Source organism: Sorex fumeus, unplaced genomic scaffold, assembly GCF_029834395.1.
Source record: "Sorex fumeus unplaced genomic scaffold, SorFum_2.1 ptg000094l, whole genome shotgun sequence".
In the NCBI taxonomy this organism is placed as follows: Eukaryota; Metazoa; Chordata; class Mammalia; order Eulipotyphla; family Soricidae; genus Sorex; species Sorex fumeus.
Genome location: NW_026606151.1, coordinates 17,129,373 through 17,155,735, shown reverse-complemented (window position 1 = coordinate 17,155,735; position 26,363 = coordinate 17,129,373). Strand labels below are relative to the sequence as shown.

General features: G+C 50.5%; 1 protein-coding gene across 3 annotated transcripts in view; it reads left to right on the top strand.

The window, feature by feature from the left end:
• Nucleotides 1–26,363, top strand: part of RIPOR2 (RHO family interacting cell polarization regulator 2) — a 62,342-nt gene that overhangs the window by 21,864 nt on the left and 14,115 nt on the right. The window contains exons 8-17 of one of the 3 annotated variants that reach the window (XM_056132281.1): nucleotides 813–856; nucleotides 2,638–2,763; nucleotides 4,591–4,739; nucleotides 6,235–6,364; nucleotides 7,335–7,484; nucleotides 11,541–12,176; nucleotides 16,791–16,975; nucleotides 22,786–22,954; nucleotides 24,478–24,613; nucleotides 26,015–26,176. In XM_056132281.1, coding sequence (XP_055988256.1) covers nucleotides 813–856; nucleotides 2,638–2,763; nucleotides 4,591–4,739; nucleotides 6,235–6,364; nucleotides 7,335–7,484; nucleotides 11,541–12,176; nucleotides 16,791–16,975; nucleotides 22,786–22,954; nucleotides 24,478–24,613; nucleotides 26,015–26,176 — 1,887 coding nt within the window. Of the gene's footprint in view, nucleotides 1–812; nucleotides 857–2,637; nucleotides 2,764–4,590; nucleotides 4,740–6,234; nucleotides 6,365–7,334; nucleotides 7,485–11,540; nucleotides 12,177–15,154; nucleotides 15,306–16,790; nucleotides 16,976–22,785; nucleotides 22,955–24,477; nucleotides 24,614–26,014; nucleotides 26,177–26,363 lie in introns of those variants that run through there. The other 2 variants (XM_056132282.1, XM_056132283.1) reach the window with 2 other exon arrangements.

Below are 26,363 nucleotides of genomic sequence, written 5' to 3'. Positions count from 1 at the left end.
TTCACCACAGATACTCCCCATCTCAGACCCAGCGGATGCAGGTAGCAAGGAGCAAGGAACTGCCCCATCTTTGTTTGGGGGCAGGGGGGGACAGGGCTGGGCTGTCATTTCGCTTGATTTTGTTTTCTTTCTGGCTTCTTCTACATAGAGGAAAATCTATCCCCTTTTTAGAGATACCTTGAAGTCCAGTGAGAGTAAGGAAAGCAGGAAAATATGAAGGAGGGAAGCACATGGAATCCCAGCCCCCTTGGGGAGACTCTCATGGGGCGTCAGAAATCTTGGGATGGGAAACCAAGACAGCAGTTAGTTTACGTGTGTGGAATTGTGTTGTGTTATAAAAAAGAAAAAATTAATCTCGGAGCCAGAGAGATAGTACAGTGGGTGGGGCACTTGCCTTGCCCACAGTTGACTTGAGTCTGGTTCCTGGCATCCTCCTGAGCACCGCCAGGAGTGATCCCTGAGCATCACCAGATGTGCCCCGAAAACAACAACAACAGAAAATGAATCTATTTTTTTAGCCCTGATCTGATCCTAAATGAAACTTTCAGCCCCCAAGCCCACAAACCCACAAGCCATGTCCATTCCCAACTGCTCTGGCTGGAATCCCTAAAGTTTGCTGTTAACTCGGATCACACACACACACACACACACACACACACACACACACACACACATATACACACCAAAAAAAAAAGGTCATAGGAGTTTCCACCAAAATTGGATGCTTTGGGTTTTGCAAACGTGCCACGATGCACTGGTAAGGAGGGGGGAGTCCATCCCGGCCCTCATCATGCCCTGTTTGCTCCCTGCAGGTCTGGCTGGTTTTGCCCGCCTCTGCCCGGGGGATCAGTATGAGGTAAGTATCACAGAGCATGGGGGCTTGGAGCCAACAGCTTGAAGGCCAGGATGTAGCAGTCATAGTTTGCTTCTTAAATTCACCCTTTCGTACATATCTTTATTTTCATTTATTTATTTTAATGAATTATATTTACGTCATTGTTTTGTTTGGGGGTGTTTTTCTTTTCTCACTTTTTGGATCACACCCAGAGATGCTCTGGGCTTACTCTTGACTCTGCACTCAGGAATCACACCTGGCGGTGCTCCAGGAACCAAATGGGATTCCAGGAATCGAACCCAGGTCGGCCGCTTACAAGGCAAATGCCCTACCCACTGTACTATCACTCCAGTCCCCTATCTTTATTTTTCAAAAAAGAAATTTAAACCAAGAAGTTTAGCGACTCCTCAAAGACCTATCATCTATTTTTTTACCTCAATGCACTAATTTTTCCTCTTATCCCACAAATGCTTTATCATGACTCTTGTTCTCATTATTTCACTGAACCATTTTCCATGAATGAGGAGACGCCGTGACCCTTCGCGCCAGGACTAGCGCAGCTCTCAGCAGCAGCGAATCTAACACTGGCCCTTCAGCGCCGGTCAGCTGACAGATGACCTAAATCCAGATTGTGCCAAGTGCCCCAGTATTACACCTTCTATTGCTTTTCCCTCCTCTGAGATCTCATGATTGAGGAATAATAGTATCTAGATACTATTTTTTTTCTTTGAAAAGAAAAAACATTTTAATTATAGATTTTTACAAATCTGCAAAACATATGTGAGGGTTGGACTCATGCCCAGTGCTCAGTATTATTCCCGGCTCAGTGCTCAGTGCTAAGAGCTCTGGCATTGCTTGGAACTCTGGGGGACGGCTGCATGCAAGCTGGCAAGGCCAGCACCCTAAGCCCTGTACTATCTCTCCAGTCCCCCAAATATGCTTTTAATATAAATATATGAAAATCTATTTTCCAGACTGGAGCGATAGCACAGTGGGTAGGTCATTTGCTTTGCACACGGCCAACCTGGTTCGATTCCCAGCATCCCATATGGTCCCCCAAGCACCGCCAGGAGTAATTCCTGAGTGCATGAGCCAGGAGGAATCCCTGTGGACTGCTGGGTGTGACCCAAAAAGCAAGAAAAAAAAAAAAAAGAAAGAAAAGATAGAGAATGATTCCTAGGGCGAGGAGAGTTAAGAGGAAAGCACGGTGCCACCATGAGCAGAAGGGCACATTGACAAGGACCTGTCGATCAAGAGGGTCAGAGAGATAGGACAGCAGGTCGGGCACTTACCTTGCCTGCCGCCAACTTAGGGTCAATCCCTGGCACCATATACGACACCCCCCCCCACAAACCCCCACAACCTGGTCAGTGATCCTTAAGTGCAGAGCCAGGAGTAAGCCCTGAGCACTGTTGGGTGTGACTCAAACAAACAAACAAACAAATAAATAAAAGAAGGCCTGGGCCAGAAAATAGTACAGCCAGTAAGGTGCTTGCCTTGCATGTGGCCGACCTGAGTTCAATCCCCGGCACCGCTTAGGGTCCCCCAAGTCCTGCCAAGAATAAGCCCCGAGCATCACTGGGTGTGACCCCAAACTCAATACACCAAAAAAAAAAAAAGGGTAAAGAAAGCCCTTCCCCGCCTTCCACGGTGGAAAAACAGAACTTGCCCCACTCTCTGCCAGCCCCCTCCCCGCGCCTGTGCTCCCTGGGCTGAGCCAGGACCCGGGAAGGAGGGATGATGGGGGAGGGGGGCGGGCTGGGTGCTGCCCAGCAGAAGGACTGTCGGTGTCTCCGCTCCAGATCTTCATGAAGTACGGCCGGCAGAGGTGGAAGCTCAAGGGGAAGATGGAGGTGAATGGCAAGCAGAGCTGGGACGGAGAGGAGATGGTCTTCCTGCCCCTCATCGCCGGATTCATCTCCATCAAGGTGCAGTTCCTCCCTGCATCGCCCCTGGTGCCCTGGGTGGGGGGGAGGTGAGGGGGGCAGGTGGGCCCGAAGTGGGGGTCCTGACCTTGAGTCCGCTCCCCTCCTCAGCACACGCACACACACACACACACACACACACACACACACCACTGTGCCCTTCTCCTCTGGACACCAGGCTCTGCTGTTCCTTCTGCTCCCCGGGTTGCGGGCACTCAGGTTCCTATCCCCAAGAGTCGGGACCCGTGATGGACTGACCGAATTCAGAAAAGACACTTTTTCTTTTTTTTGGAAGTCAATTTTATTTATTTATTTATTTATTTTTGGGGGGGGGGTCACACCCAGCAATGCTCAGGGGTTACTCCTGGCTTTGCACTCAGGAATTACTCCTGGCGGGATCATATGGGTTGCTGGGAATCGAACTCGGGTCGGCCGCATGCAAGGCAAATGCCCTACTCGCTGTACTGTTGCTCCAGCCCCGAAAAGACACTTTTTCAGGGGAAGAAAGAAGAAAGGGAAAGAAGGCAGAGGAGCTCCAGGGTAGGCGGTGGGTGGGTGAGCATTTCTTTTTGTTGTTGTTTTCTTTTTTTGGGGGGGGGTGGTCACACCTGGCGATGCTCAGGGGTTTCTCCTGGCTCTGTGCTCAGGAATTAGTCCTGGCGGTGCTCAGGGGACCATATGGGATGCCGGGAATCGAACCTGGGTGAGCTGCATGCAAGGCAAAAGCCCTCCCTGCTGTACTATTGCTCCGGTTCCACATTTCTTTATTATATCCCGAGAATGTGAGCCCTTAAAATGGGAGAGGATGCTGAGCCGACTGTCTTCCGGGATCCAGGTCCAGCAGACCTTGGCTATCCAGGTTCTCAGGCACCACCCAGGTCACCCTCATGCTGTTCCTTACAGAGCCATTTCCTTCCTTTTTGAAAAAACAAATTATCTTTTAATTGAATCACAGTGAGATCACTTGTATCACTTGCTGTCCCGTTGTTCATCGATTTGCTCGAGAAGGTGGCAGTAACATCTCCATTTGTTCCTGTCGCATGCTAGCGTAGCCCAGTGGCATATTGGGGGCTCTTTCAGGGTCAGGGGAATGAGACCCGCTATTGTTACTGTTTTTGGCATATCGAATAGGACTGTCAAGTCACAGTAGCTTGCCAGGCTCTGCCGTGAGATACACAGTTACAAAGTTGTTCATGATGGGGTTTCAGTCATACAGTGTTCCAGCACCCACCCCTCCACCAAGGGTCCATTTCCTACCGCCAGTGGCCTCAGTTTCCCTCCTGCAGTACCCACTCTCTCTCCTCTCTCTCTTTCTTCTCTCTTTCTCACCTCTATCTCTCTGTCTCTCTCTCTTTCTGCCTCTCCCTCTCCCCCTCCCTTTCTCTCCCTACTCTTGGGCATGATGCTTTGCAATACAGATACTGAAACATCATCAGGTACATTTCTTTATCACTCTCAACACTCAGTTCCTGCCCAGAATGATTTCCAACTATTATTGTCACACTGGTCCCTTCTCTATCCTAACTGCCCTATGCCCCCCGTGCACACTTCTGGCAAACTTCCAACCATTGACCAGGCCTCCTGGCTCCTGTTTTCCCTGGCCTTGGATATTGGTCTCATACTTTTTTTTTTAAATATCCCCCAAATGAGTGCAGTCATTCTACCTCTGTCCCTCTCCTTCTGGTTCCCTTTCTTTAGAGCCATATCCCAAATCTCTCCCTGCCTGTTGCCCTTTTGTCCCTGGCAGTGGTCAGCTGATCACGGAAAGCCCACGTGGAGAGGCCAGGCTCCTTCCACTGTTCTCCTGAAAGACCCCTCTGCTCTCCCTAGGTCACCGAGCTCAAGGGGCTGGCCTCTCACCTCCTGGTGGGCAGTGTGACCTGTGAGACCAAAGAACTGTTTGCAGCCAGACCCCAGGTGGTGGCAGTGGACATCAACGACCTCGGCACTGTCAAACTGAACCTGGAGATCGCCTGGTAGTAAGTGACCCTTTCTGATCTCTGCCCAGGGGAGTGCCAACGGTAGGTCGCATGCCAGGGGGGTGCAGGACGCAGGACCATCCGACTCAGCTCCAACAAAGACCTTTCCTCAAAGCAGCAAACGTCAGCGTGGCCTTGCTCACACCCAAGAAAGCTTATGATGTTGTTTTTGTTTTACTGAAGAATCCTCATGTGTCCACGTTAAATAAGTTTCCAGGGGTCACTGTTCCCAAGCTCAGCTCTGTAGGCCATTCTCCCTGCTTAGTCTAGCTCTGTCCCTTTCCCCAGACACTTGTCCTCCATAGCCCAGTTTGCTCGGGTGAATGAATTTTCCAACCCCAATTGCCCGTAACCTGGCCTAGAATACCCGTGGCATATGACCAAGTAAATATGATATGATGTGTGTTGTGTCCAGGGTCCCCTTTCCAATCAAGAGGCTGAGCCCTGGGCGCAGGAAAGACCCCCTCCTGCCTCAGCTCGGTTTGTAATCAATCACCCCAAAGTTGTTGTCCTGACATGATCCTTCCCCGCCTATGACCAGTGCGCCAGAAAGCATCACGGTAAAGTGGCATCCTGGGGCTGGAGAGTTAGCACAGCGGGTAGAGCGTTTACCCTGCACGTGGCCGACCCAGGTTTGAGTCCCAGCATTCCATATGGTCCTCCGAGCACTGCCGGGAGTGCAGAGCCAGGAGTAAGCCCTGTGCATCACCGGATGTGACTCAAAAAGCCAAAAAAGAATGAATGAATAAATAAATAGATAGATAGATAAATAAATAAAGCAGCATCCTGGCCAACAACAGACTGTTACTGGCGCAGCCTGGAGAGAAGCTACTGGTGACTGAGATGAGCAGGCTTCTAGTTTGGAACGTTTGCGTCAGTGCTGGCGCAAACAACCTGCTCATGAAAGCATCTGTCCCGCAGAGCCCAGGGAATCTTTTACAGACTCCACCTGTGGTGCTAGCCTGCGTCTGTCTATTGAACGTTCTGACTGCAAAGAGAAAGCACAGCCATCTAGGCCCTCTGTGATTCCATCCACTGTGCATCTGACTTCCATTCTCTCTCTCTCTCTCTCTCTCTCTCTCTCTCTCTCTCTCTCTCTCTCTCACTCTCTCTCTCTCAGCTCCTTGGTGAATCTCAGCTGAGGATGCTGCTCAGCTTCCTTTTTTTTTTTTTTTGGTGTTTTGGCTTCACCTAGCAATGCTCAGGGGTTACTCCTGGCTCTGCACTCAGGAATTACTCCAGGCAGTGCTCAGGGAACCATAAGGGATGCTGGGAATCGAACCCAGGTTGACCGCATACAAGGCAAATGTCCTTCCCACTGTGCCATCACTCTGGCTCCAGCTCGTCTTTATTCTATAGTAGCTTGTTTCCCCTCTTGGCCCAAACTCCCCAGGTTCCCATGAGCTCAGTTAGGTGCTTCCTGGGCTTGGGGGCTGGGGCTTGGTGGGGAGGGGGTGACCTGACCTGTGCATTCATGGGCCCTGTTACCTTGCAGCCCATTCGATGTGGAGGACGTGACGCCTACCTCGGGGGCTGGGAGCAAGGCGGCTGCCCTGCAGAGGAGAATGTCCATGTACAGCCAGGGTACCCCAGAAACACCCACCTTCAAGGATCACTCTTTCTTTGTAAGTTCAGCGTGGTTTCAGCAATGGTGACAGTTTGGGGGGCTTGAGGGGGTGGGAAACGCAAGGGGAATTCCTGCTTTGTGCCATGCTGACCAGACAGCATTTGAGAGTCGCGGAAATTTCCACATAGGAGCCAGAATGATAGTGCAATGGGTAAGATGCTTGCCTGGCACACAGCCGACCTCTGGCACCCAATGTGGTCCCCCGAGCTCTACCAGGAATGATTTCTGAGCTCAGAGCCAGGAGGAAGCCCTGAGCAACATCCGGTGTGAACCCTTCCCTGCTTCAAAAAAAAACCCAAAAACAACAACAACAAAAAAACCACGTTATTCTTGACACTCACCCAGATAAGGAACAGCGCAGGAAAATACAATCCTGATGGTCCCAGTTGCTCCCCTCTTTCTTCTCTCCAGCCCCTGCTTGGATCAAAATCTTTAGTTTTAGGGCTGGAGCGATAGCACAGCAGGTAGGGCATTTGTCTTACACACGACCAACCCAGGTTCGATTCTCAGCATCCCATATAGTCCCCCGAGCCCCGCCAGGAGTAATTCCTGAGTGTAAAGCCAGGAGTAACCCCTGTGCATTGCTGGGTGTGACCAAAAATGCAAAGGCTCATCCCAGAGAATGTTCAGGGATTTTAAAGAACTGGATTGCAGAATCCTGTTCAAATTGGAAATGCTGGCTAGAAACTCACAAGGACATGGGGCTCTGCAGAGACATCCGACGGAGGGTCCGGGCACCCTGCCTTGCACGCTGACAACCCCTGTCTCTTCCCCTCGCACGAGCTGTGGTTCCCACCCCTCCTCCCCCCAGGCACTATCCGGGGAGGTCACTCCTGAGCTCAGAGCCAGGAGTCACCCCCTGAAAACTGTCCTGTGTTGCTGAGCAAACCCCCAATAGCCAGAAACTCACCACACCCAGTTTCCCCGTGCCATGCACTAACCCACCCGTCTTGCTTTGACGCCGGAAGAGATGGTTGCACCCGGCCCCGGACAAGCCGAGGCGGCTGTCTCTCCTGAGTGCCTTGCACGACACTTTGCTTGCCAAGCTGCGCCGCAGCCGTTCTTTCAGCGACCTGCCCTCCCTCAGCCTGAGACCCGCGGCAGTGCTCGAGCTTTATGTGAGTCTGCGGGGGGCTGCCTGCGTGCCGAGTGCTTGCCTTGGGGAGGGGAGTGGGACTGGGGCCATCATGGAGACTCGGGCATATCCTCCTGCAGGGGTCTTCTCTCTGTCTTGCTTGCATGACCATGAGTGCAGGACTCTTGGGGTGTGGGGGGGGGCATGCAGCTTGCTCTGAGGGCCCATCCTTTGCTTCTTCTTTCTCTCCACATCCCCTCGCTCCGTGTGCGGTGCTCCTTCCCCAGGGTGCCAGAGATATCCACGGAGAGAGATTTCCAAGTGTTTCAAACCTTTGGGAGAATGAGACGGGGCTTGGTGTGTCACATTGGCCTGCACCCTCTCAGAGCCCCGGGTCAGTCAGGGGCTGTTCGGGGCAGGACTTGGCAGGGGTCTAAAAGCATCATTCCAGGGACAGTTGGAGAAACACAGAGATGCTCAGAGCAGTGGTTCCCGGCGGGCTACAGCCCATTTTCCCCAGCACACACCCCCCTACCTCCATCCTCTGCTGATCCCCCAAACTACCTCTTCTCTCTTAACTGTGCTCCCTGTTCCAGCCCTCCCCGCTGCTGCATACAGCACCCTTCCAGCGTCTGCTCCTCCACCTCCTCCTCTCTGAGGCCTCCCCATCCTTCAGGGCCAAGTTCTAGGCCTTTCTCTTTCCTCCCCGCCTGGACCAGCTTCAGTTAATATGACGCACAATCCCTCAGACTGATGGAACCTGTACTGGCTTCTCCCTCTTGGTTCGAGCCTCTCAATGCATAGTTTTGCCACATGACGTGGTTGCCCACAGGGCTTGGGGCTGTGAGCCTGGGGGAGGACTCTGAAGGCAAACAAACGCCTCTCACCACCACAGAAGTGCCTCCATTGGACATGTGCTGTGAGGCTAAGACCCTTCAGGGCCCTCCTGAGAGAACGTGGGATTCTGAAAGATGCCAGAGGAGCCCCCGGAGTGGCACTGCGGGTCTCATTCTGCCTACTTTCTCTGGAGGCATGAAATATGTGGGAAGGGGAATTCCAGCTGGAGGCAGAGGATGGGCAGGAGCCTGGCCCAGACGCTATTGCTAAAGTCCCTTCTGGCCTGACTGTCACCGGGTGGTCCATTCGGGGTCCCTAAAGGCAAACAGAGCTGGAAGCCATCATCATGCAGAAATGATCTGGGTGCCTTTTGCTCCCACTGTGCCAACTGGGGGTGTGGGTTGGATTCTGAATGCTTTGGGGTGTGGCGGCCTCAGATCTAGAAGGGGCAGTGCTGAAGAGAGTGGCGCAAAGTCATTCTTTGATGAAAAAGCATCGTTTTTAGATCTGAAAACAGGTAGTAGATTAGTACCTCTCATTTCCTGAAACATGTGGAATCTACAAGAGAGCATTTGTTTTGAAGAAGATCATCACAAATAGCTAGAAAACTTTTTCTACCACCTTTGACATGTCAACACTCTATACTGACCACAATATAATTAGATGACTTAGGGGGCTGAAGCAATAGCACAGTGAGGAAGGCGCTTGCCTTGCACGCTGAAGACCTGGGTTCCATTCCCAGGGCCCCACATGGTTACCTGAACCCCACCAAGAGTGTTCCCTGAGTGCAGAGCCAGAAGTAAGCCCTGTGCTTGGCCAGCAGTGACTCATATCTGCCTATACCCCCATCATCAGCACCGAATTGCTTAGGGCCAGACATAGTACAAAGATTAAGGCAAGTGCCTTGCAAGTGGTTGGTGCTGGTTTGAAATCCTGGCAATGCCAGGAGTTACTCTGGAGCATAGAGCATAAACCCTGAAAACCACCAGAACACCCCACCCCAAAAAATGTTGACTTAGATAGTGTTATGATGCCTACCTGAAGGAATGATCTTAGTTACCTGGCTATATCTGACCTCTCTCTTCTGAGTTCTGCTTTCTAAATCCCAGAGGATACCTGACCCCCTGAGGTCACTGGAGTGAAAACGCCAGTTTTCTAAACACCTTGAAAACTCAAGGGTCACCTGCTGGCACTCACAGTTATTAATCTTTCCTCCCTATTTTTTCTTAGAAAGTATGCCTTTCTGTGTATTTTTGGCCTTGGCTTACTTGTGGTTGAGTTAATAAATCCAACATGTTCAGAGGCTTGGGATTTGTGGGTAGACAATTTTAAAAAATAATTTACAAGAACTGAAGCAGAACAAAGTATTCATTCTTTGAGTGAAACTGCAAATGTTCATAAGTCTTCCCAGATAAAGGCCAAAAACTTTAAAACACAAAAACTTGGTAGGGCTATTTATAACTGTGGTGGCCCAAGATTGTGAGGTTCTGGGATTTAGCGAACAAGTTATTTTTTCCCCTGTCCCAGTCTTTTGTTTTGGAAAATGTTAGCTCCCAAAATAGCATCACGGACTTTCACCCAGATCCAACATTAGAAGTACGGCTGAGCTTGGGGGTTGTTTATTGTTTGTTTGTTCATTGTTTTCTATTTTATTTAGGCACCATGATCTATAAAGCTCCCAATAACCCAAGGCTCCCTTCCTCTCTGTACCCTGCTTCCTTAGCCAACTTTTTTTTTTTTTTGCTTTTTGGGTCACACCCGGCAATGCACAGGAGTTACTCCTGGCTCTGCACTCAGGAGTACTTCTGGAGGTGCTCAGGGGACCATATGGGATGCTGGGAATCAAACCTGGGTCAGCCGCGTATAAGGCAAATGCCCTACCCGCTGTGCTATCTCTCCAGCACCCCCTTAGCAAACTTTTAAAAAATTTATTTATTATAGTTTGGGTCACATGTTCACAATGGTCCCATGTTTACAATGACTTTCATGGTTCCCACCAAAATTTTCAAATCCGTTGACCTCTGACTTTTATGTTACTTCCGGTCTGCCTCTTCCCCTCTCCTTTCTTTGCTCTCTCATTTCCGCAACCCAGGGCCCAGGGCTTGCCCCCATCATATCTTCCAGTCCCTTGCCTGTCACTCTGTACGACAGATAAGTGAGAGAACATCCAGTGTTTGTGCTCTGAGAAAGTATTTTAAAAGGGCTTGTATTTTAACAGAACATGGGAAACCCACACAAAAAAAGCAAACCATAAACCAGAACGAAAGAAAGTGCTGCAATTAAGGAAGTTCTGAGTTTCAGAAAACAATTTATTCCTTGCCTTGCATTTTGTTGGGGGATCATTTGTACTTAAAATAATCACAAGGGCGGTTCTGCTTTGGGCACGGATTGGGGTTCGGGATGGAAACGCCTGAAATATGGTGGTAGTAAGGTGTAATGTTGGTGGGATTGGTGTTTGAATATCAAGTGTAATCAAATACTGTGAACTATTTTATAAAATAAAAATAATAAATAAATAAATAAATAAATAAAAATTACAAGGGCTGGGGCTGGAGCGATAGCACAGTGGTAGGGCGTTTGCCTTGCATGCAGCCAGTCCGGCCAAGCCGGGTTCGATTCCTCCACCCCTCTTGGAGAGCCCGGCTAGCTACCCAGAGTATCGCACCTGCACGGCAAAGCCTGGCAAGGTACTCATGACGTATTCGATATGCCAAACACAGTAACAACTGTGGAGACGTTACTGGGCCTGCTCGAGCAAATCGATGAACAATGGGAGGACAGTGTTTGTTTTGTTTTTACAAGGGCTGGCGCAATAGTACAGAGGGTAGGGTCCTTGCTCATTTGCTCATGGCTTACAGGTTGACCCAGCACCCCTCTGGTTCCAGAGGTCCTCCCCCCCACATATACACACACACACAAACCGGAAGTGAACCTTGGATACAGAGCCAGGAGTAGCCCTGAGTACTGCCTTGCATGGCTCCAAAACAAAATAACGCCCCAAACTAGAGGTAACAAATGGGCAAAGGCAACCGAACCTGAGAACAGATCTGTAGAACCGACTTTACTGGGGCAGGGAGGTGGAGAGGTGGGGAGTGGGGGGAAGGGGCTCCAGGGGGACCCTGAATGGCGGAGGGAGAAGGTGGGGCTGGAACTGTGTGTGCATGGAGCCCTACCTGAACAGTGGTGCAGAGACCACACGGACTCAGAGTTAAATCTCTAATGACCATAAAATAATTTGGTGGGGGGGCTTTCTGTCCAACAGTCAAATCTGCCTGATGACATCTTTGAGAATGGGAAGGTGCCCGAGGAGACGGTGCCCCTCTCCCTCAGCTTCAGGGACCTCCCCAACGGGACCTGCACCCCCTGCCCCTCGGCCGACTCCCCGTCCAGCACATGCTCAACCAACCCAGAAATCACCATCACCCCCGCCGAGCTGCCCCTCTCGCGCCAGGCCTCCCAGAGGGACGATACCAGCTCCGCGGCTTCCAGCAGCTCCTCGGGAGAAGGCCCCGTGCTCAGACCCCCGCTGCAGGGAGACCCGGAGGCCCCCCGCGCCCCCACGGAGGCCCTGTTTCTCGAGAAGGAGGTCACCGAGGCCCTTCTGCATGAGTCCGATGAGGCCTCGGAGCTGAAGCCAGTGGAGCTGGACACTCTGGAGGGCAACATCACCAAGCAGCTGGTGAAGCGACTCACATCCGCAGAGGCACCAGCCGTCACCGAGAAGCTGTTCTTCGACGGCTCGGTCAGCGGAGAGTCGGAGGGCTGCCGGTCCTTTCTGGATGGAAGTCTGGAAGATGCCTTCAACGGCCTCTTCCTCGCCTTGGAGCCTCACAAGGAGCAGTATAAGGAGTTTCAGGAGCTGAACCAAGAAGTCATGCATCTGGACGATATCCTCAAAGTAAGTACCCTCTCGGGGACACGGGGTTCGTCTGGAGAAAAGGGTCGGTGTTCTGCCCAAGAAGGCCTTCGTCTCTTGGCGTTTTCTTGTTTCTTTTCTGGTTTTGGGTCACAGGGGTTACTTCCTGACTCTACACTCAGGAATCACCCTGGCGGTGCTTGAAGGGAACATAAATGATGCAAAGAATCGAACCTGGTTTGGCACCGCGCAAGGCAAACACCCTCCCCGCTGTACTATGCCTCCGGCCCTTAATCTGTTTTTAATTCTACCCCATCCCAAGGTCATTGAAATGACATTTTTTTGGGGGGGGGGCTTTTTGGGTGACACTCGGCAATGTTCGGGGGTTTACTCCTGGCTCTGCACTCAGGAGTTACTCCTAGTGGTACTCAGGGGATCCTATGGGACGCCAGGAATCGAACCCGAGTCAGCCACATACAAGGCAAACACCCTCTCTTCTGTACTATCACTCCCGCCCCTGATTTTTCCTCTTCATCTCAGTAGTGCGTGTGAGTCTTGATGTTCCTGGTTACTCATCAGCTTCATTCCCGTGTGAGAGCAGTGAAACAGCCCTAAGGTCGGGAATACCCCAGGCTCAGAGTTGGTCATTCAAATTCAAATGGTGAAATGGGAGCATTTTTTAAAATTATGCTATATCTGACTTATTATTTTTTTTCGGCACAATTGACATAAGTTATTAGTTTAATATATACATCTTAGTGATTAGACATTTGTGCATATTAAGAAATGATGGTAACAGTAAGTGTAGTTGACAACAGGATTCATGACACTGTAGCACTGGTGCACTGTAGCACTGTCCTCCTGTTGTTTATCGATTTATTCGAGCGGGCACCAGTAACAATTCCATTGTGAGATTTGTTGTTACTGTTTTCGGCACATTGAATATGCCACGGGGAGCTTGCCAGGCTCTGCTATGCAGGCGGGATACTCTCAGTAGCTTCTGGGCTCTCCGACAGGGATGGAGGAATTGAACCCAGGTTGGCCGCATGCAATGCAAACACCCTACCCGCTGTGCTATCACTCCAGCCCATTCATGACACTATATATTACAAATACACATACATATACACAAGTACATACACAGACACATGCATATACACGTACATATACACATACATATACACATACACGTGCACATATATGCACATATGCATACATATACACATGCATGTACATATACACATACACATGCATATACATATACATACACACACGCACATACATATACACATGCTCATATACATGCACATACACATACACACATACACATGCACACATGCTCATATACATACATGTACACACATGTACACACATATACACATATACACATATACATGCACATACATATACGCATATGCACATATACGTGCACATACATATACATACACATGCACATACATATACACATGCACATACACATGCACATGCACATATATATGCACATACACATGCGCATACATATGTGCATACCCATACATATACACATACATGTACATATACACATACACTTGCACATACATATACATATACACACATATACACATACACATGCACATACATATACACATACACATGTACCCACAAGTGCTCACGGATCCTGGGAGGCCCACTCCAGGGAACTTTCCTGGTCCCAGGGAATCCCCCACTCCAGATCTCCCCGGCCCTGATCCTGCTTGGCAATTCCAGGTGGGGGTGAGAGGGGCCAGTGAGGGGCTGATTTCCTCGGGCCGGAAGCCCTCCCAGGGAGATCATTGATTGACTGCCCCAGAATGTCTGCCAGCCTCGGGATTACAGATGGGGTGTTTTCAGAAGCACTGCACAAGCAGCCATCCTCAGTGCTCTGAGGCTCTTTGCTGGGGTGCTGGGCGTCAAACCCAGGGCTCCCTCAGGCCAGACACATGCTCCAGCCCAGTGAGCCACTCGCCCTGGCCTTACTGCCGCTCTTGTCCTCTTTGCTTTGTCATTCTGATTTACGTGGCCATGTGGAAATGCACTGAGATCCCTTTCCTTGAAAGAAAATTTCTTCAGAGACCTGTCATAGAAAATGGGCTTGAAACCCAGGTGCCGGGGCCGGCCGAGAGATGAGCCCCCAGGAAGTCTTCCTGGGCATGACTATCTTAACACATGGCCTTCCCAGGGCGGGTAACTCTGCGACCAAGCATATGACTCCTGGTAGGAGACCCTGGGTTCAGCCCCACTCAGCACTCAGATGGTTCTTCCAGAACTTCTTCCTTCAACAGGTTCTTGTCTGTCTTCATCAGCTTTGCTTCGTGGGCGGAAGGTACCAGGTTTAAAGCGCTAAGACATAGGGACACCACCCCCCTCCTGGGCCCCCACTTAATTAAAGTCACTGCAGAGAGTGGCTTCTGTGTCCAGCCTTTGAAGTTACTCAAAGGGGGTGTAGTTCAGTGCCCCAAACCTCAGAGTCTTTTTTCTTTATATTTTGGCTTTTTTGGGTCCCCCCCCCCACTTCCAGGCAATGCTCAGGAGTTCTTCCTGGCTCTACACTTATGAATTACTCCTGGCAATGCTTGGGGGACCATACGGGAAGCTGGGGATCAAACCCAGGTCAGCCGCATGCAAGGCAAACACCCTCCCCACGGTACTATCGCTCCAGCCCCTCACCTCCTAGCCTTAACTTAGCATAGTCAGGTGGTCGTAGACTGCTCTGCAGTTATTAGATCGACCTGCCGGGGTTCCAAAACCATTCAGCTACTGAAAAATCTTTCACTGCCTCGCATCTCTTTGTATTGCCCAGATCATGGTTTAAAACACATCCAGCCGCACTTTGCAAGAGGATCTCAGGGCTGAGCCTGGCCTGGCTTCTCTGCCCGCCCCCCGAAATGGACAGTGCCTTTGGAGTTGCCTGGGGTCAGGGCCTTTGGATCCAGCTGGATTTTAAGCATCCGCTGGACCAAGCTCTCTCTCTCTTCCCCCTCCCCCTCCCTTCACGTACCTAGGAAGCTAACCGTCTTGAGGATCAGCAACTCAAAGATGCTGCTGACTGGTGATCAAATGAAACAGCTGATTTAAGACGGAGACGAAAAACAGCTCTGACTTAAAAGCCCGAAAAAGACGGTTTCCCGTGTGCGGTTGTGCCATCTTGAGGGTCCAAGACAGATCCAGCAAGGCCCTTCCTGCCTCTGCCTTGAGTTCAGAAGTCAGCAAGAAGGGCGTGTTCCCCAAGAGGAGGACTTTTAGTTTTTTTCTTTGGGGAACTTGTCCCCCACCCCCCACCCCACCCCCCACCCAGCAGCCTTGTGAATATTTCCCAGTCCTTCCCTTCCTCCCCCTGCTGGTAGCAACTGGCGTTTCTCTCTTTGCAACGTTTCCATTTCCGTTTTCGGCCACCCAGAACTCTCTGGGCCCGAGATTGGTTGGTTTGCACCATTGCCAGGGCCGATGTGAGAATATTCTGCTTCGCAGCCGGGCTTGAGAGGAATCAGAACTGCTTCTTGTCCTGCCATGACGGTTATGTTCCCTCACCTAACCCCGTTGCCTTGCTCCAAGCAGAATTAGACACTGTGAATGTGAACTTCAGGCTGAAGGCCCCTTAGCGAGCAAGTGTGAAGGCAACACCCTTCTCTCTTTCTGGGATTTGTTGACAGTTTGCAACACTTGTCTTCAAGATGCTCCCTCCCGTCTCAGGACATTGAAGATGCCCCCACTAGCAAGGGGATATGACTCAGTGGCTCTGAATTTCACTGCTTGTGATACTGTGTTTGGAAAGAAACCCTGGGATGGAGCCACGGGGTTTCCCAACACTCTGGTTGTATTTTTTTATGCTTGTAAAGAATTTCAGGGGCCTGAGTGACAGTACACTGGTAGGGCATTTGCCTTGCAAGCAGCCAACCTGGGTTTGATCCTCAGCATCCCACATGGTCCCCGGAACACCACCAGGAGTAATTTCTGAGTGCTAGAGGCAGAAATAACTCCTGAGCATTGCCGGGTGTGACCCAAACAACAAAAAATAAAATGTTAAGGCTGGAGAGGATAGTCCAGGGTGTATGGCCCTTTTGCCTTACATGTGTCCAACCCCAGTTAGTTCCCTGGTACTGCTTATGGTGTCTTGAACTCTCTTGGGCATGGCCAAAATAAAACTCCAAAACAAATCAAAAATGGACGATTTCAAACTGCCCAGAGAGAAAACTCAGTGGGGCTGGGAACACCTGGTCCTCTGAGCGCCCTCAGGTATGCCCTCACTCCCCAAAAAAGTATTTTTTCTAACAGAAGCATAGAGTTTCTCGCATTAGACTCCAGCCATTTTCCAGCCTCCCCGGCTCAGGGCCAGATCTTGCTTTGTCCAGTTGCTCCCTGCTTACTTCCCTCTGGATCATTTTGCAACAAACCTTAGCTATTGTGTTGTTACATATATACATCCACGGTTGTATATATATATATTTTTTTTAACATGAATGTTGTTGTTTTGTTTTGTTTTGTTTTGTTTTATACTGTTATTTTTTTGAAGCCAACGCAAAATAAAAGCTTGAGAGGAAAAAATAAATAAAAATAAGCTCCAGTGTCGCTTGTTGAAGCAGAAGCCCGGTGCTATGCGTGCCGCGTCCCTTTCCGAATATGTCCTGCTCTCCTTTGCAGTGCAAGCCGGCAGGAAGCCCCAGCCGGTCCTCCAGCCTGAGCCTCACGGTGGAAAGTGCTTTAGAAAGCTTTGACTTCCTGAACACCTCGGATTTTGATGAGGAGGAAGAGGATGGCGAGGAAGTCGGTCCCGTGGGCGTCGGTGCAGACTCCGTGTTCTCCGACACGGAGCCGGAGAAAAGCAGGTGAGATCTGTGTCTGCTTCTGTTGTTAGGGCATGGATCGAAATCTCCCTCTAATGACAAAGAGACTCCAAAGACTGCAAACAGCATGCAGGGTTTATTGTAAGACTGGCTAGCCAGGGTCCAACCGCCTACACAGACACGCAGGTCCGGCAGGTTGAGTAAAGACCCCGAGCTTCTCCAAAGGAGATCTTATATAGGTCCTCACCGACCATTACAGTAGAGCCTGCGCATTTCATAGCCAGTAGATTTGTAATAACAGACACTTTCCTAACCAATCCAATTAAGGGTACATCACTTCTTAGCCTATAGTTTAAAGATCAGCATTTGCGTCAGTGCTTAGGAATGTCCTGGTTTTTAGGGCAGTCCTGGGTCTTGCAACATGGGTCTTGTGAGAGACATCCAGTTATCTGGTCTCACCCCCACCCTAGAGTACCTGTATCTGAATTCCTTGCTCAGGGGCAGAAAAACCAGTTTTTCTGCAATGCGGGTTCCTGTTAAGCTAAGCCAAATTAATTCTAGTGGTGGTCCATTTTGGGCCTGTCCCTCACACTGTTTCTCCCAGTGTAGGCGGAGTACTAGGGGGCCTTTCTCTGTTTTTACTCTCAGATGGCCCTGGTGCCCACCCCAGCCAGATGGAACTCTGGGTTTGAGCTGTCAGCTGGCTCGCTGTTCCTTATTAATGTTGGTGGCAGCTTCTTTGTTTGCTTCTGGGTTCACACCTGATGATGCTCAGGGGTTACTCCTGGCTTTGTGCTCAGGGATCATTCCTGGGGTGCTCCAGGGACCAAATGGGATGCTGGAGATGACACACTGTGTGTGCAAGGCCAATGCCCTCCCTGCTGGACTATGGCTCCAGCCCCCCCGGTGACAGCTTCTAAATAGGGTCTACCTCTTTTGCGTTATTTAAGGGGAAAATGAGCTGCTGTTTTGGGGCAGGGAGTTCAGTCCACACCAGGCTGTGCCCAGGGATTACTCCTGGTGGTGCTTGGGGGCCCGCATGTAGCTTTGGGCTCGAACCACGATGGGCAGGAGCCTTAACTCCTGTACTGTCTCTCCAGCCCTGAAGGGCAGATCTCGGCATGAATGTGTGTAAACATTGGCATGTGCATGCAGAACCTTGTAGGGGTTCGGCGTCTGCCATTCCTAGTTCATTCTTAATGAACTCCTTAGGCTGCTTCTGGAGAAGTGTCTCTGGATGATCAAACACCTGATTTTCCATAGTATCGCCCCTTCTTATTTTTTTGTTTGTTTGTTTGTTTTTGTAAGCTTTTGTTTGTTTGTGGGGGGGTTGTTTGTGTTTTCATTTGGGGTCACACCCGGTGGTGCTCAGGGCTTATTACTGCCTCTCACTGTATCACTGTCATCCTGTTATTCATCGATTTCCTCGAGCAGGCACCAGTAATGTCTCCTTCTTCCTATCCCTGAGATTTTTGAAAGTGCCACATTCGAGGCTTTTTCAGGGTCAGGAGAGTGAGACCCATCATTGTTATTGGTTCTTGGCATATTGAATACGCCACAGGGAGTTTGCCAGACTCTGCCGTGTGGGCAGGATACTTTTGGTAGCCTGCCAGGATCTCCAGAGTAAGAACTAGATAATAAGATATCACGTGACCACGAATGCGGCCAAGCACTTCCAGGAGCTGGGTTTTATAGTTTCTGGGTATTGGCCGTTGATGGGATTACACGGGTCAGGGGCAGTTGGTGGGTGTAACATCTACATACTGGAAGATGGGGGATCTGGGTGGAGGAGGTCCAGTCCCAATCCGAGCAGGCCTGGAGATCTACGCCCCAAGTCCAGCACACCTGGGTTCTTCTGCCGGTTCCTTCATGCGTGAGGTTCGTCCGAACGTGTGGAGAGTGGTCTTAAGCATGACTGTGGCTGGAACCAGAGGTCTTCAGCTGCCGGGGCTCTGCTCGAGGTGGGGAGGGAGTCTCAACCCACACCCTCCTCCAAGGGGCCCCGATGAGGACAGCCAGGTGGCTCTACACTCAGGAATTACTCCTGGCAGACTCAGGGGACCATGTGGGAGGCCGGCCAGCTATCAAATCTCCTCATGCCAGGCAAACAGCCTTCCCACTGTGCTCTCTCTCCCCTGGCCTCTTCTTTCTGACCAGTTCCTTTTGTAGAGTTTTGCTTTCTCCACCTTGTTAACTCTGTTCCCTTCAGCCTAGAGAGGTTTTGCAACTATGAAATGAAGCAAAACTAGGTTTCAGCCCCCAGGGCATGTTTTTTCCCCATGGAATGTAAGAAAGGATGACTCGTAACTAGTAACTGGTAACTGGCCCTTGTCTGAGCTTCTGGGGGTGGGGGTTGTGACCTTGGAGAGTGGAGTAAGGGTGGGAAAAATATTGTACTTTTTCCATCTTGTTCCCTCAGTGTGGCTTTTATTTGCTTCTGTGGTTTGGCTTGGTTTGGGGGCCACCGCCAGCGGTGCTCCGGGCTTGCTCCTGGTTCTGTGCTCAGGGATCACACCTAGAGGTGCTCGGGGAACCAGACACGGTGCCAGGGATTGAACTTGAGTAGACCATAGGCAGATTTGCTGTATTATCTCTCTGGCCCTACTGCATGTTTTTAGAACCAGGAAGTAAGGTCCTTTTGGTAACCTTAGGTGAAACCCTACACACGATGTGTACCAGAGAAATAGTGGAGGAGATGAGACACTAGTTTGCCGTCCATGCAACTGACCCTGATTCAATCCCTGGTAACACACTGGGTTCCCCGAGCATGACCCTTGGGTCACTTACGAGCACAGAGCCAGGGATAGTCTTAGTACTTCCTATGTGGCCTACACACCCCCATCCCCATCCCCCCACACACACACATACACAAAACACACACAAAAAAAGAATCAGACTACTTCCGCTGGCATAGTGCTTCCTTTGCACACAACTGACCTGGGTTTGATCCTCGACACCTAGTGGTCCCCGAAGCTCCACCAGGAGTGTCCCTGAGCTCAGAGTTAGGAGTAAACCCTGAACATCACTGGGTGTGGTCCAGAACCAAGATAATAATAATAATAATAATAATAATAATAATAATAATAATAATCACAGTGAAACCTACTTCCAAAAATAGTCTTTTCTATAAGATGAGGTAAGTTTTCCACTACTTTTACCTTGTGACATGTTATAAAAATAGGATCTCAATTCATAATGAGCCGTGCAATCCACCTTCACGTATTTCTGTCATTGATGGTTGTATGAGGGGTTATATTATCCCTGGAGGGTTTTTCCTTCTGAAATAAAACCGGGGTCCCAGAGTGTTAGTACAGCTTGTAGGGCGGTTCCCTTGCACACAGCTGACCTGGGTTCTGTCCTCAGCACAATACGATCTCCTTAGCCCACCTGGAGTAACCCTGAGTACTGCCCGATGTGTTCAAAAAGTTAAAAAAAAAAATAATTTTTAAAAACACAACCAGAAAAAGGAAAAATAAATAGAATGTACCCCCCCTTTTTTTGCGATGCTTAGGGATTTGTCCTGGCTCTGCACTCAGGAATTACTCCTGGCGGTGCTCAGGGGACCATATAGGATGCTAGGAATCGAACCCGTGTTGACGACTTGCAAGGGAAATGCCTTACCCACTGTGCTATTGCTCCAGCCCCTAGAATGTACCCCTTGAGCCAACAAGGAGCCTAGAAAGGAAATGCATTAATGGAGTTCATGTTAAGGTTCTACTTTTCTTTCCTACTCAGAGATTTTTCTGTCCTAACAATTTGTGAAATGCTTCTTACTCAAAAGTCTTTCTGCACACCTGTGAACTTAGGCAACTGCACGATATGATCAGGCATCAGTATAAACTGTTTTCTTCCACCTGTCAAAGCCCGTAATCCCACAGCCATTGCATTTGATGTGCCTTTTATGAAACCCTGATGTTAATTATATCTAAAATAATCAGACTTTATGTCATCAAAAGAATCAGGGTAAAATTATCTGTATACGCTACATAGATAGGGGGGGGTATTGCCCAGATATAAGCTAGTGTTTTTCCTTGGAGATCCATGGGAATCACAGCGGAGTATTCAAGTCTCTAAGCTCTGGGGCTGGAGCGATACTACAGCAGGGAGGGCATTTGCCTTGCACGCAGCCAACCTGCATGTCATATGTTCCCCCAGCACTGCCAGGAGTAATTCCTGAGTGCGAAGTCAGGAGTAACCCCTGAGCATTGCCGGGTCTGACCCAAAATGCCCCCACCACCACCATCAAAAAAAATCAAAGTCTCTAAACTTGGATACCTCACCTTTTAATTTTTATTTTGGTTTTGGAATCACCCTTGGCAGTGCTCATGAGGCTCTTCCCTGCTCTTTGCTCAGGAGTGACCCCTGGCAGTACTTGGGATCCCATATGCAGTGCCAGGGGTGAGACCACGGCCAGCCATGTGCAGTGCAAGTACCTCACCTCCTTTGTGATCTCTCTGGACTCTCATCCTTTCTAAGTTTAGAGACTGGGGTGATGGAAAGTTGGGGGGAGGGGCTGGCTTAAAACTAGACCCTAATGCTACTCTGTGCCACGCAGCTGGACCCACGTCTCTGCCAGTCTTGATGCCATCATTCCTTCTCTCTGTGCCATTCAATTCTTTGTTTCTGTTTTGGGGCCACAACTCATGATGTACAGGGTTTACTCCTGGCTCTGTGCTCAGGGCTTACTCCTGGTATTGCTCCGGGGGCCATACGGGATGCCGGGGATCGAACCCAGGTCAGCCTCATGCAAGGTGGAAATAAGATTTTTAAGGTTTTGAAGCCCTACCTGCTGTACTCGTGCTCTGACTCAGCACCCACATTCTTTTAAAGAATACGATTTGATTATGGATGCCAGTTTATGTTGCAAGGAAAATGCTCCTGTCATTACCATGTTAGCGCAATAGCGAGAGAAAGAGAGAGAGAGAGAGAGAGAGAGAGAGAGAGAGAGCTCTATGCTCTGCCTCAAAAGATTCAAACACACTGTGTAGGACCCAGAGCAATAGGACAGTGGAGAGGACGCAGGCCTTGCCCGCGGCTGGCCAGAGTTCAGAGTTCGATCCCTGGCGTCCCATCTGGTTCCCCCAGCACTGCCAGGAGTGATCCCTGAGTACAGAGCCAGGAGTAAGCCCTAGTAAGCCCTGAGCACAGCTAGTTGTGTCGCTCAAACAAACAAACAAACAAACAAAAAAACCCAAATTAAATACCCCGTTTAACTTTTGTCCTGGGGGAAACATTGTGTTTCCAACTGGCAGCTTTGGGCTTTCCTTTTCTTTATCAAGGAGCGATTGATCTGAGGCCAGGAAAAGCCTCAGTGGATGATTTCTTAGTGTCTATTGCTCTTAGGAAACCACAAGTACAGGGGATCGATTAATGCCAAAATTTTTCTTTTAGCACAGCGGGTAGAGTGTTTGCCTTGCACACAGCCGACTGGGCTGACCCGGGTTGGATTCCTCCGCCCCTCTCGGAGAGCCTGGCAGGCTACCAAGAATATCTCGCCTGCATGGCAGAGCCTGGCAAGCTACCCATGATGTATTCGATATGCCGAACGCAGTAACAACAAGTCTCACAATGAAGATGTTACTGGTGCCCGCCCCAGCAAATCGATGAATAATGGGAGGACAGTGACAGTGACAGTGATAGATAAATTAAAATAGTCGGTTTGGGCCCGAGCCATGGCTGAGCGGGCTGCCGAGTCCTGTCTTGGGCCCCGGATGTCGATGGTTACGAGCTCAGGCACTCAGAGGCCGGTGCTCACTGGGTGCAGCGGGGACCCTCGCGGGTCGGAGGGCCATGGCTCAGCTTTCCACGCAGGCAGAAACAGCTCACATGTGGCTCTTCCCCTGCTCCCACAGCTACCGGTCAGTGCACCCAGAAGCCCGCGGCCACCTCAGCGAAGCGCTGACTGAGGACACAGGTGTGGGCACGAGCGTGGCCGGAAGCCCCCTCCCTCTGACCTCGGGCAATGAGAGCCTCGACCTCACCATCGTCAGACACCTGCAGGCCTGCACCCAGCTCGTTCAGGTGGGCCAGGCACCGGGAGCGTCACGCTGCCTTCTGGCTACTCTGCCAGGACGGGGAAACAGCGATGGGGCCAGAGCAATAGCACAGCAGGGAGGGAGTTGGCCTTGCACGCAGCCGACCTGGGTTCGATCCCCGGCATCCCAGAGGGTGCCGCGTGATTCCTGAGTGCAGAGCCAGGAGTGAGCCCTGAGCATCGCCAGATGCAACCCAAAAAAGCAAAAAAGGAAAAAGAAAAGAAAAGAGTGAGTGTTGGTTGTGTCTGAACCAACACACTCTCTCTCGGGCATTCTCTGTGGACCAAACCTGTCCTCTGTCCTCCTGGCCCGGGATAGGAGGACAGAGGGGGATCCGATTCCAGGATCTTATTCTCTCAGACCCCAGACGGGAGTGCCCAAGGAGATTTTATGTAAAGCGTGAGGGCACCAGATCACGCACAGCCCCCCTGCTCCCTGATTCTTGGGTCTCTGCAAAAAATCTTTTGAAGGAAAGCATGAGAGAAGTAACACCAGCATTTGGGGCTGGAACGATAGCACAGCGGGTAGGGCGTTTGCCTTGCACGCAGCCAACATGGCTGACCGGGGTTCGGTTCCCAGCATCTCATATGGTCCCCCGAGCACCGCCAGGAGTAATTCCTGAGTGCATGAGCCAGGAGTAAACCCCTGAGCATCGCCGGGTGTGACCCAAAAAGCAAAAAAATAAATAAAATAAAATAAAAATTTTTTAAAAAGAAGTAACACCAGCATTTAGTTTTAAGGTGGGGGTGGCTGAGGGAAAGAAGGTTACACCTAGCTGGGGAAATAAAGTGTTTATTTAAGAACAGTCCAGAAAGGTAGTACAGCAGGTAGGGTGCTTGCCTTGCAAGTGAGTACCCGGGTTCTATTTCCATAGACCACCCCCTACAAAAAAAGTGAAATAAAAAATAAATTTAAAATGAGGCAGGAGTGGGGCTAGAACGATAGCACAGTGGGTAGGGCGTTTGCCTTGCACGCGGCTAACCTGGGTTCGATTCCCAGCATCCCATATGGTCCCCCAAGTACCGCCAGGGCTAATTGCTGAGTGCAGAGCCAGGAGTAACCCCTGTGCATTGCCGGGTGTGACCCAAAAAGCAGTAAAAAAAAAAAAATGAGGCTGGAGCGACAGTACAGCGGGGAGGGCACTTGCCTGGCACTCCACCAACCTAGGCTCCATGCCCAGCATCCCATATGGTCCCCCGAGCCCCTCCAAGAGTGAGTCCTGAGTGCAGAGCCAGGAGGAAGCCCTGAGCACTGCCAGGTGTGGCTGAAAACAAAACTAAAACATTTGTAACGAGGCTAGAGCCCCCAACTGCAGCTGGAGCCCCCAACTGCAGCTGGTTGGGGGCTTCCCGCCTTGCCCACAGCGGGTGAAGACCTTTCATGAAATGGGATAAAAACCACGACTGCACTTTAGGGGGAAGAGACCCTGGATGGGGTGGGGGTCGGGAGGTGGGGAGTTCTGCTGATCCCAACAAAACTAAGACAGTGTTTTTTGGTTTGTCTTTTCAGCAAATTGTTTTCTCGAGCAAAACCCCCTTTGTGGCGAGGAATCTCCTAGAGAAGCTTTCACGGGAGATCCAAGTGATGGAGAAACTCGCAGCCATCAGCGATGAGCACATCGGGAACATCAGCTCGGTCATCGAAGGTGCGCCCCTCCCCGGGCCCCAGTGTCCCCCCTCAGTGCCCCTCAGCCTGCCTCTGTCTGCGCTGCCCGTCCATCCCGCTCACGCCAGACTCCAGCCTGTGGCACCATCTAACCAGATACAGTTTTTCTTCCAGGCAGTCAGGCGCTGGGATTCAGACAGCCTCTTGCTACTCAGTCAGGGACTAAGTTCCTCTGCATGCACGTGGGCTCCATGCTCCGCAACAGGCCCTACCCCTGAACACCGCTCCTCTCTATGCATAGTGGACCTCACACTCCCTGGGACAGTTCCTTCAGTCACGTCAGCCTCAGTGTTTTGGGTAGGGATCACACACATGCACGCACGCACGTACACGCATGCATGCACACACATATGCATACATATGCACACACACACGCACAGACATGCACTCACAAACACGCACACACGCATGCATGCACACACACATGCACGCACGCACACACATCCACGTACATACACACACACGCACACATACACACGCGCGCGCACGCACACACACACATTCTCCTGCAACTGTGGCTGTCAGATTCCATTATTCATCCTTCAGAAAAATCTCCTAGGTTTGACTTCTCAAACTAAAAGTTCCTGTGGCTTCTGTTTGCCATAAAGCTGGCGGAGATGAGGCGGTTGGATGCCTGCCCAAGAGATGTTTTCTCTGCTGTGTTTTCTGTCATCCAAAGCCATCGGTTGGGCTTATGAGATGCTGTTTTCACTCCCAGACCACAGGAGTTTCTCATCAGAACTTCTTTGCCCATTAGACCATCTGTGAGCCACGCAGGGAACCCAGTGCTGATTCCAAATATGGTGTTTGCTGCTAGGGAGAATGGTTGAGCTTTGCATGCAGGCTTGAGCTTTGCATGCAGGAGACTCGATTCATCATGCTTCACCACAGAGACCCCTGAGCACTGCCAGGAGCGACCCCCTGTAAATACTGAGCTTGAGTAGTCGTGAACCCTGTCAAACCAGGAGGGAGGGAGGAAGGAAGAAAGAGAGGGAAGGAGGGAGGAGGAGGAGAGAGAGAGAGAGAGAGAGAGAGAGAGAGAGAGAAGGAAAGAGAGAGAAGGAAAGAGAGAGAGAAGGAAAGAGAGAGAAAGAAAGAAAGAAAGAAAGAAAGAAAGAAAGAAAGAAAGAAGAGGAGGAAGGAAAAGAGAAAGAAAGGAACGAAGAGAGAAAGGAAGAAAGAAGAAGGAAGGAAGGAAGGAAGGAAGGAAGGAAGGAAGGAAGGAAGGAAGGAGAGAATGGATATCTGGATAGCTGAATAGAGACAGATGAGCAGTTAGCTGGACTCTTTAAAGACCCCCACTGAAGCCTCCCCACCCAGGCCCCTCTCTCCATTGGCTCTGTTCATACCACAGCTTACAGCTCGTCGTCTGTTTTCCTAGCCATCCCAGAATTTCACAAAAAACTGTCCTTGCTGGCCTTCTGGACCAAGTGCTGTAGCCCGGTGGGGGTGTACCACAGTTCGGCAGATCGCGTGATCAGGCAGCTGGAAGCCAGCTTCGCCCGGACTGTCAACAGGGAGTACCCAGGACTCGCAGAACCAGGTACCAGGTGCCACAAGGCGGGAAACCCCTTCCGTAGGGGTTGGGGGTGCCTCATGCTCAGGAGCTCGGCTACAGGACAGAGGCTACTCTCTGGAGGACAGCGTTATTCTAAGTAGGACAGCGTTATTCTAAGAAAGGCATCAGCCTGTCTTTTTTTATTTTTGGGCATTTTGGGTCATACCCAGCG